General features: G+C 40.7%; 1 protein-coding gene across 2 annotated transcripts in view; it reads right to left on the bottom strand.

Annotated features, from left to right (window-relative positions):
- Positions 1–13942, bottom strand: part of znf385d (zinc finger protein 385D) — a 32358-nt gene extending 18416 nt beyond the window's left edge. The window contains exons 1-2 of one of the 2 annotated variants that reach the window (XM_047039811.1): positions 13690–13942; positions 8177–8319 (exon numbers count right to left, since the gene is read on the bottom strand). In XM_047039811.1, coding sequence (XP_046895767.1) covers positions 8177–8319; positions 13690–13771 — 225 coding nt within the window. In that variant the 5' untranslated portion in view covers positions 13772–13942. Of the gene's footprint in view, positions 1–540; positions 607–8176; positions 8320–13689 lie in introns of those variants that run through there. The other variant, XM_047039820.1, reaches the window with a different exon arrangement.
- Positions 13943–19316: the final 5374 nt, after the last annotated feature.

Genomic DNA, 19316 nt, shown 5'->3' with positions numbered 1-19316 from the left:
GAGAACTGGAAACCAACCCAGAGTGAAAAACATCTGGGCCACAAATAGGATGAGCTCTTGCAAGAAACACGTATGGCGCTCAAGTCTGAGAAACATAATTTTACACAGGCACCCGCAAAACCACTGTGAAAAGAATATGGAAGCGGCGTAAACATCATTACAACATGTATTTCAGACTATTAGTCTGAGGAAATGTTACAAATCTTTGAATAAAAATATATAAAGAAGTGGCTAATAGGAACATATTTCATTGTACCTCATGCCTTGACAGCTCAGTTGCTCACAATTCATTCCGTTCCCTCTAATTCCACCGTAAATCTACTTATCCATCTATCGCTCCTAGAGTCGTTAAGAGAAATCTCTTCCTTATTGACTGCTGCTTTCCCCCAGCTCTGAGGGCTTGTCTCCAAAGTACAGCTGCATTGCCAGTGACACATTACTCCCCATGCATTTTCCCCATCAGCCACCCACTGAGCCAAATACTTCATGAGGAGCCTACCGCTGAGAGCACACTCCAATTCCCCCGCCCAACACACTCACATCTTCATCCCGTGCCCATTCTTAGTCTGCTAAGGTTTAGTAGTGTGGTCCTTTCTCTTGTTCACTCTCTCTTCTCCGTTTCTCTGCCTCACTCGTAGTCTTTTTCCTTTCATCGTCAATCCATTGTGATTCGTGCAGAAGTGTTCTAGACTGGGAGCATGTCGCCTAGCCCTGGTGGGGAAAGACCAGGCTGTTTGTTTGATGCTCTCTGACAGCCTGCTGAAGCTTGTTTGTAACAAGGTTTGGTGCCAGGGACACCAGACAGCTAGAACTTAAAATAGCAGCAGTTGTGATAAGTAATGTGACAGCAAAAATTGACAATGTTCACACCAACGCTGTGATAAACCACAAAATCTCAAATACAATACTTGGCAACCCCATGTATTGGATATAACCAGATTATAATATTGAGCAGAGCTGGGATAATAAAGACAATTATTTAATAAGTAACACATGGTTTTGAGAAACCCAAAAATTGGGGTTTAAATAAATTATTGCAAATACTATAGGGGAAAACCCTTTAGTATTTATATCAAACAGTGCATGCTTTCCCAGAATACTCCCTGTATACGTCCTGTGTGTTGAGGAATTCACCACTGCAGTAGAGAGACAGCATTACATGGATGGACAAAAATACAGATAGTGTGAGGGAGGAGAGAGAAAAAGAGAAATAGATGGAATGACTGGTCAACGCAGCTTCCACCTTGAGGCCTGAATGTTCCATTCACAGCCGCCAAGCTCACTTACCATTAACTTAAGTGGGATGAATGACCTGTCAGAAGTAATCCTGCCTCCTATGTATTTTCCAATTACCTCTGCTGCCTGGACCAGTCACTTAGTTACCATCAGTCAGTGCTGTTATAGATTGTTACCACACAAACATTTGCAAGTCAAATCCGGAGGTTGTTCATATACCTCATAATGAGAAACATCTTTGCACTTGGTATTAATTAATTAATACGAAGGCTCACTTAGAAAGGTAGTTGACAGAAATACAAAGGAAGTCCTAACTTAGATGCTCAGCTGGTTGGCACTTGACAAGGGTTGACGGACTGTTTTACGTAACATAAGACAGATGGGGAGAGATGGAGAGACAACAATAAATATAATTTTACCCCTATGGCAATAACTGTCTGTGCAGTTTATCAGCTTTCTAAAAAGGGCTGACAGTGAGAACATGGGGGAATTAAGTTAAAGCTGTAGTGTGTAGTATTCAAATTGCACAATACAGTGAAGGCAATATAGAATTCCCATCATCACAGAGGGTAAGTTGAAGAGTGACAAATATAATGTGTGTGTGCGTGTGTGTGTGTGTGAGATGGAGAGAGAGAGAGATCTGAGCTTTTGGGCTGGTCACTGAAGAAGAAAATGCATAAAAATGTCCCGAGAAGAAAATTCATGCAATCATCATTGAATTGCACATTTGAATGGCATGCTAACTCAGTTACCACAGACTAATTTTATATTTTTCAAATCGTTCATCAAAAAGCCCATTGGGAAAAGTGTTTTTCACCTCAGTTATTATATCGCTTCATCTCCTCTCATAGGGTAGAGGCATCGCAAATTCGAAGTAATTTAAATAATGTTTCCCATTTAAATGGCTAAGCTGAGTAATGTACCGCAAAGGGCAGCACATCTGGGCCACTCATTAGGCATTACAACAGAGCTAAGACAATATGCGTCGAGACTGTGGTTTGTGTTTCAAAACATAAGCAGTAATGAATTTAAAGTCTTCAGTTTTCTCCAAGCATGTGTTCATTGGTGTTGGTATGTACCTGCCTTGACTCTCTCTCTCTCTCTCTCTCTGTTCCTCTCTGTTTCTCTCCGTCTTTCTCTCTCTCTCCCTCTCCTGATGTCCATCTTTCACCAACTTTATTCTACCGTTTCGCAGGTCTCTCCTTCCGCCATTTTACATAGATAGAGGTCTTAGATAGTTTAGTTTGGCGATGATGACACCATTGATACCATTGATGATGATAAAATTTTAAATCAGTCTTCACTACTGAGCTCTCACCCCATCTAGTCTCAATCAGAATGAAATATTGAGCTGGGGAATGCTCTTCTCCAAAGAGGCACTTGGGAGCAATAAGATAACATGGCAACCACTGAGATGATTTTTTTGTTTTTATCAAAAACCTTAAACCATACGTTAACTTTGTGTTACTTGTATCTTCTACACACGTCTTGATCTGATACTGAGCAAAAATAACGAATAATAAAATGACATCATAGTTTATTGATGCGCTGTAGGTAAAGTTCAATAGTGCTTTTGTTAAAATCCCTAAGAGTCAAATTCCTAATCCATCATTCTATCAAACCAGTCTGGCAACATTTATCACTCATTACAAGTTTCAATGAAATTTGCAATGATTCATCATTTCTTCAATGAATATCAAACAAGGTTGATAATGAGAGCCCAATAAGCATGGCCGTCGGTTGAATTTGCAAAATCAATGCTTCGAAATAGAAACAAATTAATGGGCTGCCTAATACAAGCACACTACAAAAAAAAGTTTTTGATGCAAGCAAAAAAGTTGAGAAATAGATTTTCAATGGCAAAACAAGCAACCCTAACTCCAACCTGATCAGTGCAATGCTTAATCAAGTTGGAATAATCTGTATTAATTTGAGCATTATGCAATCATTAGACCATGTCAGCATTGATCATTGACTGCAAGCTTTAGAAAGATAACTTCCCAGGCAAACTTTACATGCAAAAAATATGGCAGAGATAGTGATAAGCGGAAACTACAGCAGTGTTGAATGAATGTGTAATGGTTTCTTATCTTACATTTAATCATTTAACAGACGCTCTTATCCAGAGCGACTTAAAGTAAGTACAGAGACATTCCCCCCGAGGCAAGTAAGGTGAAGTGCCATGCCCAAGGACACAACGTAATTTTGCACGACCAGGAATCGAACCAGTAACCTTCTGATTAATAGCCTGATTCCCTAACCACTCAGCCATCTGACCCTCCATCTTAGGAACTGAGACCCCATTATGAAGTGCAGTGTGTGTGATTGGCACTTCCTCAGATGTTGCAACAGCTAACTAACATTTTCAAGTCCAACACCATAACCAGCAATGACAATGGTTACAATAAAAAGTATTTTGGCACAACTTCATTACTTTTAATTTTTAATTCATCAACTTACCTGAGGTTACATTAAAGGAACAACAAGGAAAAAAAGTGTTGTGGAAGTTAATGAGGCCCTCTGAGAGTTGTTTAGCAACACAGACAGCTCAGTTCCAATGGAATGTTCATTTTCAATTTTGGAACGACCCGCTCCAGCCAATTATGTTCCAGAAATCCTGTTAAAGCCAATCGCCTACACAGCAAGGCATGTCTTTCTCCTTATCTTATTTTGTGAAACCACTGTCAATCAAACTTGAGCATTGGAAAAGCGTGGAAGTTCAGAAAAGAATTTTGGACAGTGATATTTAAGATAATCTTACACCAGGTATTTTTAAGTCTACAAAACAAGAATTCTGTCAATTCAGGTTGTTATCTTCAGTTGATAGTTTTCACTGTGAGGGCTTTGTGAACGACACATTTGAATACGTATCGTAAAGTTTTACTAGCTCCCTGGAGGGAGGGGAAATGTTACTCTTCATAGTGACAGGTATGATACAGTGTGTCTAAAGACCTTATACAATGCACACTTTTAGTCCCTCAACCAACCATCTAAACAATTATGAAATCCTGAGAGTCTTGTCTCTGTGGCAAACAAAGCTTCTATATTTTCCCTGCGGGACAGTGTGCTTTTCATTAAGGAACAATGGTGTTACAGGTGCAAACTGCTAGCATGACCTTCCAGCTGGTTCTACTTTAATGCTGAAACATGGTGCCGTGCAAACTGAACCTCATGGACAACGAGCCGGACGGATGCTTCCACCTTTTTTCAAAAACACCAGCTGGGGCATACAACACGGAAAACAGATGAGCACACTGTTAGAACAGTTCAACTTGATAAATGGTATCGTGCTCAACACTTGAGAACTTCAGATTGCTCCTTTTTTTTATATGGTGAGACATTGCTTCACCTTACTTCTGACTGAAACGTACCTCAATGTTACATTATCTCTCCCAGAACTCAGAAGACAACATGCAATTCATCTATTTTTCAAATCATGAAACAAGTGATCTGTTTTAGGGAGTACTTACAGTACTTCTCAGGTAATAACACAAGTGTGTGCGTGTGTGTTGTCAACCTTATATTGCAAGTCAAGCTGGCAGGACGTAGTCCCATAAAGATGGGCCGGAGGTCCTTAGTATTATCTCTGCATTCCTGCAGTGAGAGCTGCACTGGCAGGTACCCAGGCAGCTGAAATATTATCGTGGGAGAAAACATTGAGAGGCTTTGCCAACAGGGAGCTACTTGTAGGTTCAAAGGTTAAAAAACCTCTGAGTGCTAAATGATGAGGTCTAACGTCTGTGCTTTTCTTAACCAGGTGTTGTGAAGAATTAGCTCAGAGGGCAATCAGTTGGATGGTGGTAATTTCCTCATCGGCATGTGCTGCTTTGATCTTTTTTTTCCTCAGTTTTCTGATATTGTTTATGTCCTTCTGGGAAGACAATTTATAGAAACCATTAGATCTTTATGGGACCTGTGTAAATCAAATGAAACTCAAATGGTGGAACGTAAATAGTCTCTGAGCGCCTTTGTTCTTTCCTTTCAACATGCTGTGTGCACTTATGCTATCATTTATCTCCCAAAGCCCAGAACAGATAAAGCTGTATTGCGCTGTGGGCATTTGGAAAGCAACATTTCCATTATGGATATTGATACAAGCATTGAGTCAGGAGTGGGGGAGATTGAAATGGTTCATGATGTTTGAGCATCCAAGGCTGAAGCCTGTGTGTCACTCTTAGTCCTCGACTACAAAGCAATTTTCCAGTGCGCAGATCGGCAAGAGGAAATCAATAACTCACATTCCTGATTACTCCTCAGGCTGGAAATTGACTTTGTATTGTTTCTCCAAGACAAATGTAAGTCCCTGGCAAGATGAATGGTATTTTCACACTGAAGAAAGATCCCTTTAAATGAAAAGTTTTTTTATTTCACCTTTCTCTTTCATTGCACCTTCTAAACTCACCTACCAGTGAACAATCGCTCTTTCCTTTTCCTTTTTTGGTTTGATCTACATTTACATTTAGTCATTTAGCAGACGCTCTTATCCAGAGTGACTTACAGTAAGTACAGGGACATTCCCCCGGGGCAAGTAGGTTGAAGTGCCTTGCCCAAGGACACAAAGTCATTTGGCACGGCCGGGAATCGAACTGGCAACCTTCAGATTACTAGCCCAATTCCCTAACGCTCAGCCACCTGACTCCCACATGATCTATTTCATTCATGCTAGTCATCTCATTACCTTGACCTTAGACAGCTGTTTTAATAGAAATCTGGACAACTCTACCCAATTCATGATTATTGCCATTGTCTCTATCCATTGTCTGTTTCATTCTCACATTCACTTATATTTTCTTTTTTTAAACAGCGTAATCTCAAAATCCCCCTTCAGTTTGATTTTACAGACATTACCATTTTATACAGTTGTTCTTTAACATATTGGGTTAGGTAAATTAACGTATCATGCAACTTCTTAGGTCAGAAAGAAAGAATGTCATTTGTACGTAGTTGACTGTGTTGTGGGATGTGTTAATGGACTTTAGCCACATCATTATTTCATTGAAGATTGCTCCAGAGGAAACAGGAAAGAGAGAGATAACAGTCAAATCACAGCCATCCCTTTGGCTAAGCACATCCTAATGATGTCAGTCACACATTCCAAAACAAGATTGCATGAGACTTGACAAAAGACTTGGCATCTATCATTTTGTGCAGGTGTGGCAAACTCCAGGCTCTGGAAAGAAGATGGAAAATGTATCTGGTGTAGCTATATCACGCCAGAACTGTGACTCTTTATTACCACTGTAGATTAATGGAAACATTGCAGTCATCTTGTCTATATGAGTCTTTTGTATCTTGCGTATTGGAGTGAATAAATGTTTAGTGTGCCCCAGAGGCACATAAGCAAACCTGACCTCATCATAACTGATAGAACCATATCCCTCCCAAAGACTACAGATGGAAACTAGCTTTAGCTAAATATGCTGCAGCACGTCCAACTGCACCTACAGTTCTCATTAAGGCTGAACATTTAGGGATGATGGTTTGTAACACAATTGCACAAATGTATACATTCCTTCATGAATGTCATTCACATAAAAAACTACCCAAACACCCCACAAGCCACCCAGTAGGGGAGGTTTAAAAAGGAATCAAACACATTCCTAAGATCCCCAATCTCCCATGTCCTGAAACAGCTATCCTCCCTTTGTTATGGCTGTGAAACCGAACCTACACAAATTGCACACAAGTATATGCTGCATTGTAAAACTAGAAAAAATAACTTACGCATAAACACTTTTATAGCACCGTTCGTGCCAGCCCAAGCTTTTACAATCACCCTACATTCTGCCAGTGATTACACGTCAAGGATTTAGAGAGGAAAGGTGGAACAGAAAAGGGTAGAAAAGAGAGGCAAACATGAACGGAGTGTGAGTATGAGTGAGTGAGTAAGTGAATGAGTGAGAACGAAAATGAGGAGAGAAACACAAAGAGAGAAAGGGTGGGGGGGATTACTCCATGTTAATCCAGTATCAACTTGCAGAGATTTGGAGGTTTCCCAGTGCATTACTCATTATCTGCAGAAAAGTCTGTTAGATGTACATTAGCAGGGGCGAGAAGACGAATAGGGTGAACTGGAACTTCCTGACACATTCCCTTGCTGAGACAATCTGGCTCCCATTGGCTATCTGAACTGTGTTTGGTGATGTCCCGGCATATATTATATGGATATTTTTTTCTCTCTGTATCCAGCTGTGCTCCATATATCTGGTTTACTTGCCAGAACAGACATTAAATTAAGCTATTCCCGAAATTCTAAAGCAAAAGCTCAAACTATTAGACTTAGATCAGTAATTTTTTCCAGGAATCATCATATTTTTTGATGACTTTGGTGATTCAAACCTTGCGAGGCTGCATATTTTCTAATAATTCCTCTCTACTTAAAAAAAATCAATGGGTTCCTTAACAGTGTACAGATGACTCCAAGTAAATGCACACTGGGTGAGTTCAGGCCATGTTACATGCACAGCAGTTCTGCAGTTCAGCAGTCCTAAATCCAATCACATACTTATGCCGGATGACCACATTCTCCAATATAGGACATGTACCATGGCCTATGTTTACATCAGAAGGTGACAGTCTCAGATGGCTGGTCATGTAACGGATAGCAGGTTAGTGGTTTAACTTCGCTGCCACTGCGGGTCCTGATTTATATTGTTCTTCTTCCGCAGTTCTGTGGGAAACGTACCCACGCCACCGCTGTAAAAGGACAAGTTTTGGTGGAACTGCGGTGCGCTTTCGGCTGCGTTACAGTCACACATCTAAATGAGATTCAGACTGAAAAAGAAAAATCACGTCTTCCAAGTCCAAAATCTCATGACACTAAATCAACCGTTGGACAAAAGTCATATTATTTTGAGTGACCTCTGCCAGGGTCAACTAAAACTATAATACTATGTGACCTGAAATGACCCTTTTCACATGACCTGGGAGTGGTACTCACCGCACTGAAACTGGGGTAGAGCCTTACAGCTGAAGCTGTATCCAGTGGAAACGGGAGGAAATGCTTCATACCCAGAGATGGTTGGAGCGTGGGCAGAGTAGGACGTACCAGAGTAGGCAGGAGGCCATTTTGACACGCATTACCTGTGGAGAAGAATAAGAGAAAATCTAAATGTTTTCAAGAGAATTACCATTGGTAACATTAGGGTTTTATTGGCATTGATAAGTTGAAATTTTTAGATGAAATGCTGCAAACAGAAAATGTAAGAGTTTTATTGCTATGATTTTGTATGTTGCCTCGGTAGTCAAGTGTACTTTATTTCTTTCTTCTCATGCTTCCATTCTTTCCCAAAATCCTGGCTTTCATGATTTTGAAACTTTGCTGCATTACCCCTGCTGTATAAGAGACTATTATATCAAAGATTACTTGCTGCAAGATATGCAATGACTGCCATTGTGTTCAAGCATCACTAACATGTCTGGCCAACCTTTACATACTTAGTATTTTGACCGTAGATACTGCTTGTTTCTTTCCCCATCTTCTGCTTTAGCACAAAAACAATGCTCCACACACATTTGTAAGAGTGTCTTGACTGCACAAATAAAGCTTTGAGACACAAACACACAAACAGTGAGATTAATTTCATCATTTGAAACCAGGTCAGTCTAATCCAATTACATTTTTTTCTTTGTTTATACCTAAAGCTAAGCAATGTTTCAGAAGGTTGGTCTCATAAACCATCCCATTAAATTACATTGTAAAATGATTAAACCAGGCAAAATCTGGTCTATGCAATGATTCAATAGTGAGAGGTGGCCAAACGTCTTGGAAAAACAAAAGTAAATACTTCACTTTTATTGTCATAAGAGCATGAGATGCCAACAAAGGGCATTTTAAGCCATGAATTAGAAACAGAAGAGCCCTATTTCAACAGTAGAGGATCAAAAAAGCTGAGAATCTGCCCCAGCCCTCCAAAACATTAGGAATTAAAGAACCCATTCCGTAAAGCAGTAATTAGAACCAGGGGATGCAGGGTTTTTTTGTATTATTTTATTTTTTACTGCCATATGCTGAACAGAGAAACTCCCGGCCAGCATGACTCTTAAAAGCGAGCCGATACCATTTCAAAACAGCAACTTGAGACAAATAAAAACAAGGTTTGCCACATTTGGAGCCTGAGGCCATGGTAAAGGCATAATTAAAAGAATAAGAAACAGTCAAAAAAAAGAGGGGAAGAAGCGAGAGGGGGAAATCCTTAGTCTTGTTTTACCCCCATTTGCCAGAGAACTGCCATCTGTTGAGAAAGAGAGCATGCCGACCCTCCTGTGGAGACATGTTCCAGCTCTTCTTTAACAAAGCATATCCTTCTGAAGGCATCATCCCTCAACAAGATCTTTTGACGTGTTGGCCAGACGTCATCCCTTAAACATGTTGCTTTTTTGGGCAAGCCACATCGAGATCCCAAAATGTAACGTGCACAGTCCAAACAGCCAACACAAATACCCCAGCAGACCCACAGTCACACTGTGTTGAGTGCTGAAGAATGAGATACAAATATTTCGTTGTTAGGTTAGTTTGTCCAACATCAATTTAGTCATCGGAAAAAAGGTGGAATTAGTCAGACTTTTTTAAGAACTGGGCTTGCTCGCAAGCGATGAAAGGACTTTCACTGCAATTAAGGTGTGGCTCCTGAACCACTCTTAGGCATCCACTACACTCTTTTAATAACTGGCGATCGCAGACCCCGGTTGTATTTCCCTCTAGGGATTAATAGTAGCATATTTTCAATATTGGAGAAACTATCACTGTCAAGGAAGACGTTATTTTCAGTTTCCTCTGTTAAAGGTACATTAACAATACAACCGTGGTCCTGAGCAACATGTCCGAACAGGACAACATTCCACCCTGACATGACCTCATGGGACAAGTGTTTCAACACTATTTAGACTGATCAGCTCTCATCAGCCCACTGCTATGTTGAAACGAGAACGAAGTATAACAATCACTTCTGCAACTAACCCTTGTCCAACCAAGACAGAAGTACGTTTTTATATAAAGTTAATGCTTATCAACTGAACTTAATTCAGCCGTAATATTAAAATATGATATCTAGAAAACACTTTAAAATGAGTGTCCAATGAACTTCCATGACTAAATTATAGGTACACGTATCTATCATTTGTCTATGTAATTTCATGGTACTTTGGGTTAGCAGGGTATGGGTGAGTGGAGTAAGGGGTGTTGTAGAGTGGCAGTGAAAGATGGCGTTTCCAAAAAAAGATCAGTGTTAACATCAATTCACCCCTGGAGAGGACCCCCCTGCCCCTTGATCCCATGTCAGTTCACTTGTATAATAACTTGTACTGCCTAAATGTAAGTCTGTCCACACAGTTACTGTATCTACATGTTATAATTACAACAGTCATCGCAAGTTAGTTACATGGTTGTCCATATGTACCAAATGTAAAGCACTGCCCACTTCTAACTTCCCAGGGCCTGTTGGTGGAAAGGTTCATCATCTGTATTCAGAGGCTAAGAGACTCACTGTCGTATTGTCCATAGGAGGCTGGGAGGCAGAGAAAACTGCTCAATCCTTCACTTAGAGGCTATCAGTTCACAGACATTACAGTAAATACAGTTAACAGCCTACTCAGTCTGCTTGGCCAGGTTACATTTCACAGGCAGCATCCAACTGTAAAGTACCCACATAGTATTTTCTACAGAATATTTCTGTCATACTGACCTGCCTGTAAGTGTTGGAATCCATTATAATCATTGATATCACATCATTGTCAAATAATAAAGCATTCATTTAGCAGAAGCTTTCATCCGAAGCAGCAGAGAGAACAGGGGTAGATTTTAACCTACAGTTCTTGATCTGGTCTAAAGTGCTCTGAGGTACACCCTGCCCTAAACAACAGCAAACACATGTTTAAGATGTACAGCAAAACTCAACATGTTTGCATGGTTACAAAATAGTTTTCAGAATTGCTCTGAAAATACAATAATGACTGGATATACCTTGAGTTTGCTTTGAACATTTCCAATCTTCTCAGATTCTTTGAGAAGTCAACAATTGCTAAAATGGACATTTGCCAAAGCCAAGCAAACGGACGCACTTGTAGCTGCAGTGTGTGTGTGCTTGTAGTGTACGTTGGATGAGCTGTGTATATTTCTATATTGGTGCGTGTAAAAGCTTTCAGCTCAGAAAATACATCCATCAGGGCTCAGCCACTTTTACTCCTGCGGCAGTGTCAGGAGGAAGAGAGGGAGAGAGAGAGAGATATAGAGGGTAAAAATGATGTCTGGAGGACACAGAGTCAGGTTAATAATGAATCATCTTTCGACGCTCTCCTCTACCTCTGCCTCTCCTGATCGCGATCATTCCCCTGATAAGGTTTGTCCGAACAGGCCAAGATTCCTCACAGCTGGAAAACTGCTTTCAAGCAATCTAAAATCTTCAGCAAACCAGTCTTCCTATTATGCTCTGCAAATACAAATCCAATTATGAAGCAAATATGAGTTCAAATGCAAGTCAAAGTCATTCAAAGGCCAATGTGTTCCAATTATTTGAACAGCTTTGTACGTACACCAGTTCTCCAGTTGGTATACCTGACCCTCCATGACCTGTATATGTCTGTGCTAGTAAAAAACATATTTATCTTGTCTCTGGCCTATGAGCTTCACTCTTCACATCCTATATTTCACAAAGTGAAAACACTAGCATTGCTAAGTGTTAGCCTTTGGCTCCAGTCTGCCCCTCCAACCCTCGATGGTGTAACCCGCTCTGTTGTCATGACTTTGGTGGTGCAAACCTCTAATAAACACAGCTGTCTCTGAATGTGATCCAACAATCACTTCCCAAGTGCTCTATAATCTGAGGTTAACCAAAAAAAATGTTTACTTGCTGTTAAACTATGGGCAACAAGGCCGTGGTACGACAGATAGACGTGCCGAAAGTATCAAGAACCGACGCTAATGGATTGGATGATTACAGACGCGCACTCAAAGAAAGGACTGCTCCTGAATTATTGTCAATATATTGCTATTTTGCTGTCCATGTAGACTGTATTAAAGGGGTTATTTGGCAGAGGGGAAGGCACAAAGGGTAATGCTGTTGGCCATGTGTTTTATGACACAATCTATGTGGCTTTAGAATTTGATGTTGTTTTTGCAGAAAATCCCAACCATTTTCAGTTTTTGTCCCCAAAAAAGGAAAATGTTGGTTTGACCTTTATTCTTCCCAGGTGAACCTTTTTCCTAATCAACATGCGTTTCCAGGGAACAATGCACAGCCTTCACAACTTCAATTTGATATCCTCTGACGTAAATAACCTTCTTCCTTTAATTTATAGTATTTAATGAGAAAGAAGTGTGCATATATTACATTTGGTTCCAGCCGCAGAGGGCTTTCGCTTATTAACCCCACGTGTGTCTCTATCTCTGTCTGTTGACATTGAATCTCACTGGTTCCATCTTACAGGAGAAGCCAAGGTGGGAGACAAGCATGTCCTACCTTGACTTTACAGACTGAACATGCCGCTACAAATGCAACAGTTCTGTCTGTTTAGTAAGTACATAATGTTTAGAAAAAAGAGAATATATAAGTAATACATTTTCTTTCTGAAATATATAGTTGTAAAAAAAAAAACTTATAATTTACTTATCATTGAGAGTATTTTATTGATTTTAAACTGAAAAAGGTGTATGGATAACACAGGCTAGCAGAGTAAGCTACTTTAACGTCATAAATAAAATACAACACTGATATGACACATTTTTTATTGACCTCAACCCTGCAGCAAGACAACACTTCAGACTCCAACTCCTCAGCATCGGACACTATCTAAGCTCTTCTTTATTGTCACCTCAAGCTATAGAGTTCTCGTTCTACAAGATTGAACAAGAACATGGACTTTCAGATCATTTTAATCCCATGAAGAATACATCCCCACCCTGCACACAACTCTCCATCACATTGACGCTAAGCCATCTGTTTGGAGAGCACTTGAATTCAAGGCACTTGTGCCTTAAGTATACATAAGCCTCTCATCTCCCCCATAAAACTAATGGAAGGAACATTCTTTCATCTCTAACTAGCATACAACACATATCAAGTGGCTCTTAAACCTTGATATTTGAGCTAGCTGTGTCGACTCTTTGAATTCCTTTGCTAAAAACACATTTGGACAGAGTCAGTCTATTAAACAGAAAGATGAAATCCAAACCTTGGGCTTTCAAACCCACATGTGGGGAGGGAGGGAGTGATCGCCACCTAGAGATGGGTTCGGACACTATGAAGTCTGCATTTACACCTCCCCCCCCCCCCCATCAGGTTGACTAACCATCCTCTCGTTCTGTTAGTATCTAGAACAAGCAGCAGACAAAGAGCATATATGCACATTGCATCACACACACCATATCTAGACAATAAACCACACACATAAACACACGCACCTGCATACACATGCACACACTCAATGTAAAAAAAAAAAACACTGTGAAAAACTCACCGAAAAACATGCTGCTTTCCATGGCTTCTAGGCATGGGTGTCTGTATGTCCTCTCTGATGCCCTGCCAGAGTATGTGTGCATGTGTCCATGGGCAGTAGCCTGGGCATTTCTCACACACTCTTCATGTGCATGTGTGCTGAGCAAGAGTTTGTCTCTCTATCGGCAAGTGGAGTGTGCAGCCAGTCTACATGCTGCACTCTTTTCACACTGTGGTGTGTGTACCCTTCGTCACCCTCCCCCTCCCTCCCTTCTTCTCTCTCTCTCCCTCAATTTCACTCTCTGCCGCGCTCTCTCTTTCTGCTCTCTTTCTCATTCGCTGTCCTCTGCCTGCTCGTTTCCCCTCCCGCTTTCTCCTCCTCTCTTTTACTCTTCTTGAGTGCTGCGGGTCCAGTGACTCTTCATGAGGTCCTCTCTCCCTCCATTCTCCTCCCTCTTTCTCCAAGTTGTCTTTCTCTATTCTCCGGCAATAGTTTCTCTTCGGATGCATACATCTCTTTCTCTTGACTCACTCTGCTGCACAATCTGTGTCCATTTGATGTTGAATCTCTCTCTGCCTTTCTCTGTTTAGGTTTCTCCAGACATAGCCTCTCACTAACTTTCCGCCTGTCTCTATTCATTCTCCGTCCACCTGTCCATCTGTCTCTCTCTTGTTCTCAGTTTTTTTTCTCTCAGGCTCGTTGTAATCTGACTCTGGGAGCTCCGATGCAGCTCTGGGTGCTGCTGCCTCTGAGATATCTGCTCCATTTTCTATATTTTTTTTCTCCCCTCCCCCTCCCTCCCCCCCTCCCTCTCTCTCTCTCTCTCTCTCTCTCTCTCAGTCTCTCTCTCTCTCTTTCAGTCTCTCTCTCTTTCTTTCAGTCTCTCTCTCTCTTTCTCTCTCTCTCTTTCTCTCTCTTGCTCTCTCTCTCTCCCTTCTGTCCTCTTGTTCTTCTCCTCAGGTACAGTGCCAGGCACCGCCACCAGCCACACAGAATGCAATATGATCACACCTCAGTCAATGCATATGTATGTGTGTCAGTGTCTGTATGTGTGTCTCAGCCAATTATGTTTGCACATTACATGTTTGTTTGTGTAGTTGGTAAGGTTGTCAATGTACACTTATTGACTGGGCTTGTACAGGAATGCATGTTTCTGTGTGCATGAATATGTCTGTACTGGCATCTTCACATCTACTTAACCTCCACCTCTCATCATTGTTTTCACACTTTCTCTTTGATCGGTTCACTGTAATGCTTCTGAAGGTCAGACAGCATTGACCACTCTGAAGCCTGACCATCCCTATTGACTACAAATGAGTCTGTGCTGATCAGAGCAATGTCTGTCCACGCACTCAGACACACAGTCACACACACACAAAATAGCCTGCCAGTTGGTGACATCATAGCTGTCTCCTCAAGACTGAAAAAAATCAATGTTCTCAAGTGTTGCAATTTCTCTTCTATTCCTCCCCTAGGCTCCTTGGTGGCGGCCATTTCGCACCGCACACATGTCTTCAATTAATTCCCGAGCACCCCCCCCCCCCTTCCCCCACTCCTGCCTCCTCCCCTTTGAGCCTATTTCCAGTAAATACGTTTATTCCATATCGGAGACGGCAGCTCTCTCTATTTCTCTCTCCTTTATCTCAATCATTCTCTCCCTTCTCACTTTCAAATGTCTTTATTTCTCTCCTTCACTCTCTCAGTGTCCTCTTCCTGTGCAGTGGCTTGGGCCAGTCGCAAAAGTGTAAATGTAACCTTGGCTTGCAGGTGTCAGTTGAAGGACAGGCTGATATTTGTCACCGTGAATACCGGTTAAGTGGCGCTTGCAAACTGAAAGGGAGAAGTCCCGCTGCGCTACACGAGACTGCCGCCCGGGACACTTCATTAATCTCCCTGTCACTTCCACGACGCTTTTCATTAGTTATTGGGATATCTGATCAACAGGCCAACTCTATAGCTTTTCAAATCTTTTTCAAACAGCTATCATGGGAGCAAAGTAGAACCTGAAAGAGGAGAGAGGGATGAGAACAAGCTAGTAAAGGGAAGAAGAGACAGAGAAGATGAAGAAAGAAGTTTAATGTTGGCTGGGAGACAGTGAGAGTGAGAGAATTGTGAGAGAGCGGGGATGGTACAAAAGAGGTGTTGAGTTTCAATTCAGGTGTCTTGACCTTAAACAAACGAACCTATAGATCAGTGTGTGACAGCAATGAATAAGTAATGCGTGAGTGTGTTTGTGCCCGCACGAGTGCTTGTGGGTGAGTGTGTGTTGACGTGCAACAGTGGCCAGTGTCATCTACAGTTACACCACAACCCGTACGTTTCACTGTAAAGTCAAACATTGGGTTAAAGGTGACAATATTTAGATAAACAAATTGTACAAGAGAATACAAATTGAGAAGAGCAGAATTCAGGCATGTAATTCAGTTTGTGTATTTTATTTTGTTTTGTTAGTATTCTGAACGTGTCATCTTTTCATGTTGAATCAAATGTTCTCAGGAGAAAGATGCAAGGCAGAGTAGGTTATAAATATTTATGGAAGTTGTCCGTACTGACATCCACATGTAATGCAAGATGTTGTAATACACAGTAACTATTACAGAAACATGGTAGCTGAGACAAAAAAAACTGAAATGAAAACAAAGTTCTAGGTAAAACTGTTTCCCCTTTCTTTGTTGAGGAATCTGAAAAGATCATGACTCAATTGAGGGAGGACAATACCAAAATGAGTGTAGATTCAACTGCACATTATGGTAAAGTAAAATCCCGATGACAGATGACTGTTATGAAACAGTTAGAAAGGCAGCCTAACAAGGAAGTGGCACAATGTCGAGTCAATAGCAATTTGAATGTAGCCCAGCTCCATTTAGTCATTTAGCAGACGCTCTTATCCAGAGCTACATGTGCTAAGACAGCGGTTTGGTCTGAATCCCTCCCGCAGGGTCTTCTGGGACTAAAGCTCGGTTCCCCACCATTTCCTCAGCATGTGTTGTACATCATCTTGGTCAATGGCGTACAGGAGGGATATACCATTTATACCTGCAGGGTAGTAGGCTCTAAGAAAACTTTTTCCCACTATTTAAGTATTTAAGTGTGTGAAGAAGCATTTTAATTGTGGGCATGGTTTGTGCTTTGGATACATAATAATTCATTGATTTTCAAGCCTGACAGAATCTAAAACCACGAAGAAGAAAAAAAGATAACAGAAGTTACACACAATTTTGTGTATAACTGAAAAGGAACTTTACTCGAAATCATAACCAATAAACAAACCTTTATGATGGGAATCTGCTTGCATAACAATTGCAATTTATTTTTTGCTAGAATAGTTTCAAAGCAACAATGATCAAAACTTCCAAATAGTTGTTCTCTGCAGTGTCTGTCTACTACCAGTCCTGGAGGGAGTACAGTAATTGGAAGCAGATACTTAGTTTATGTCACAGAACTACTTGAGAGGTTCCAGCTAGTAACCTCAGCCACGTCAGACTCTGAAACATCACAGAGACAACAGAACAGGAATCACTATTAGGTAATCACCCCCTATTTCTCTTTCTCTCTCTCTTTCTTTGGTATCTACATTTACAGCTTGTAAAAGGAAGAGCTGGATTGGAGAGTATTGATCTCGGGAGAACAAAGAACTCTTTGTACTCAGACAAACAAACTGGTTTCAAGTCAAGCTCATCACTGGACAAAAACAAGATTCCTTGAATGGACAAATGTTTACTGGGCTCAAACAACAAGTCAATCATTGTCTGAATTTTTTTCATGTATTTTTATGTGTGAATATTGTATATGTTCCGCTCTTTTCACAGTGATCTAATGACAATTGATCTGTGGTAGCTTTTGACACGCAACATACAAATAGCGCTTGTAAGGAAAATACACAGTTCTTTTTAACCTTGACCATTTTGTGCCTTGCTTTTATTTATTTATATATGAAACAAGAACCAACAGTGCAACACCAAAACATGTTTTTTTGCAAAAAGTGAGATAGACCTTAAAGAAACCATCTTACGTTGATTGTTATTAGCAAAGGAACAGAACACCTGTGTCTTTTGAGATAATGTGATCTCAGAAAACAGGCTTTTCAAAAACTAATTGTTTTGTCTTGGCCAAAGCTATTGTGCCAGAACTATCAAGGGACCACTCTCTCTGCTCTGACATGGAACAAGAAAGAGCAAGGGTTTGGCCCGTTTACCATTGCCAAACTCCACACAAGATGTTTTCAGCTTAAAAACTGCTAATTGGATACTGATGTGGACTTAACATCCCTTTTGTCCAGCCAGTCATGAACGTTTTGAGAAGCTATTGTAAATCAGAAGCAGGAAAGCAGTTACCAATTTGCAAGTAGATGAGATGTTCAATTATCCGAATATCCACTTTTATGTTGAACAATGAGAGTAAACAATTCCATGTCGGCATATAAGTTTAATAAAAAACAAAGACGCACCCATTTTTTGATATCATTGCCATATCTTTACGTCACTAGAAAGATAAAGAAAAATGAAGATCCTAATTAGTGTGATTGGATAATATTGTGTGCGGCAGCCATTTTAATATATTCAAATGTATTGTAATTGCCTTATTATGTAGCTAGTCACAAGATCATTTCTTGCAGACAGCAGAGATAGTAAACAGCAGTATTTAATTTGTCACACATAGACTATATCTTTCTGATTACATTTTCATAAGATGGTTTGATGATGAGTGGAAGCATAAGTCCAAATCCAAGAGTTCCAATGCTATTAGATCCAATCTTTCTGGTAAAATGGTATGGATGTAGCCTATACTCTTCCACAAAGCATTTATCATTGGTCGGCATTGAGCATTATTGTATATTTTGTATTTTTCGCATTTTTTCATACAGCTGCTCCCAACAATAAATTCAACACAATGTATAACTCCAAGAAGTACATAATCTCAAAATAATTTACAGTTTCCCTACCGCAATCATGTAGCCCATAATGCACAGAAAGAATGTGCGCCTTGTCATAGATGACACCTGAAGTCCAATAAATTCAGCCGCCGCCACTGAGGCACAAGATAAATGGACACCTCCTCCGTCCTCCCTAAGCCACTATCAAGGTTAAAGAAATAAACGAGCTTTGTGGAGATTCAGCCTTTTCTTGACTCGATTCCCTGGTCCTGGGCAGTGGGTATATGAGTGGAAATATCTTGCATCTGGGTTGACAAAGGTGAGGAATGACAGGGGATTCATGGAAACTTGGAAGACACTAACTGGGTAACAGATGAGGACGGGTCAACCAACTGGGCCTTCCTTAGTGTTGAGTTGAGTAGAGTGATGTTTGTTAGGAAGACTCAGAACATGTTGATGTACCCACTCAATAGTGCCTACTAAATGCATGCTGGCAAGTTTTATCAAAAGTTTGGTGTGATATTACCATACATGTCAACGTTTGGGTTCAAACAATGTGAGAGACCAGGGGGGGTCTTTTTGACTTTTAAAAATGGCCATGTTAAGACGGCAAATCCCTTCATCTGAAGACGGCCAAATGTGTCGTCTTAATGCCAACGTAAAATTTCCCGTTTTGGTACACATGGTTTTCCATACACCCATATCTTGCAAGGCTAACAGAGGCAAGAGGCTACAGCATGCATTATTTAAAGAGTTCAACTTTGTCCACTCAGCT

This window comes from Hypomesus transpacificus, chromosome 2 (assembly GCF_021917145.1).
Source record: "Hypomesus transpacificus isolate Combined female chromosome 2, fHypTra1, whole genome shotgun sequence".
NCBI lineage: Eukaryota > Metazoa > Chordata > Actinopteri > Osmeriformes > Osmeridae > Hypomesus > Hypomesus transpacificus.
The sequence above is the reverse complement of the archived record's forward strand: the minus strand, read 5'-3'. Positions and strand labels throughout refer to the sequence as shown.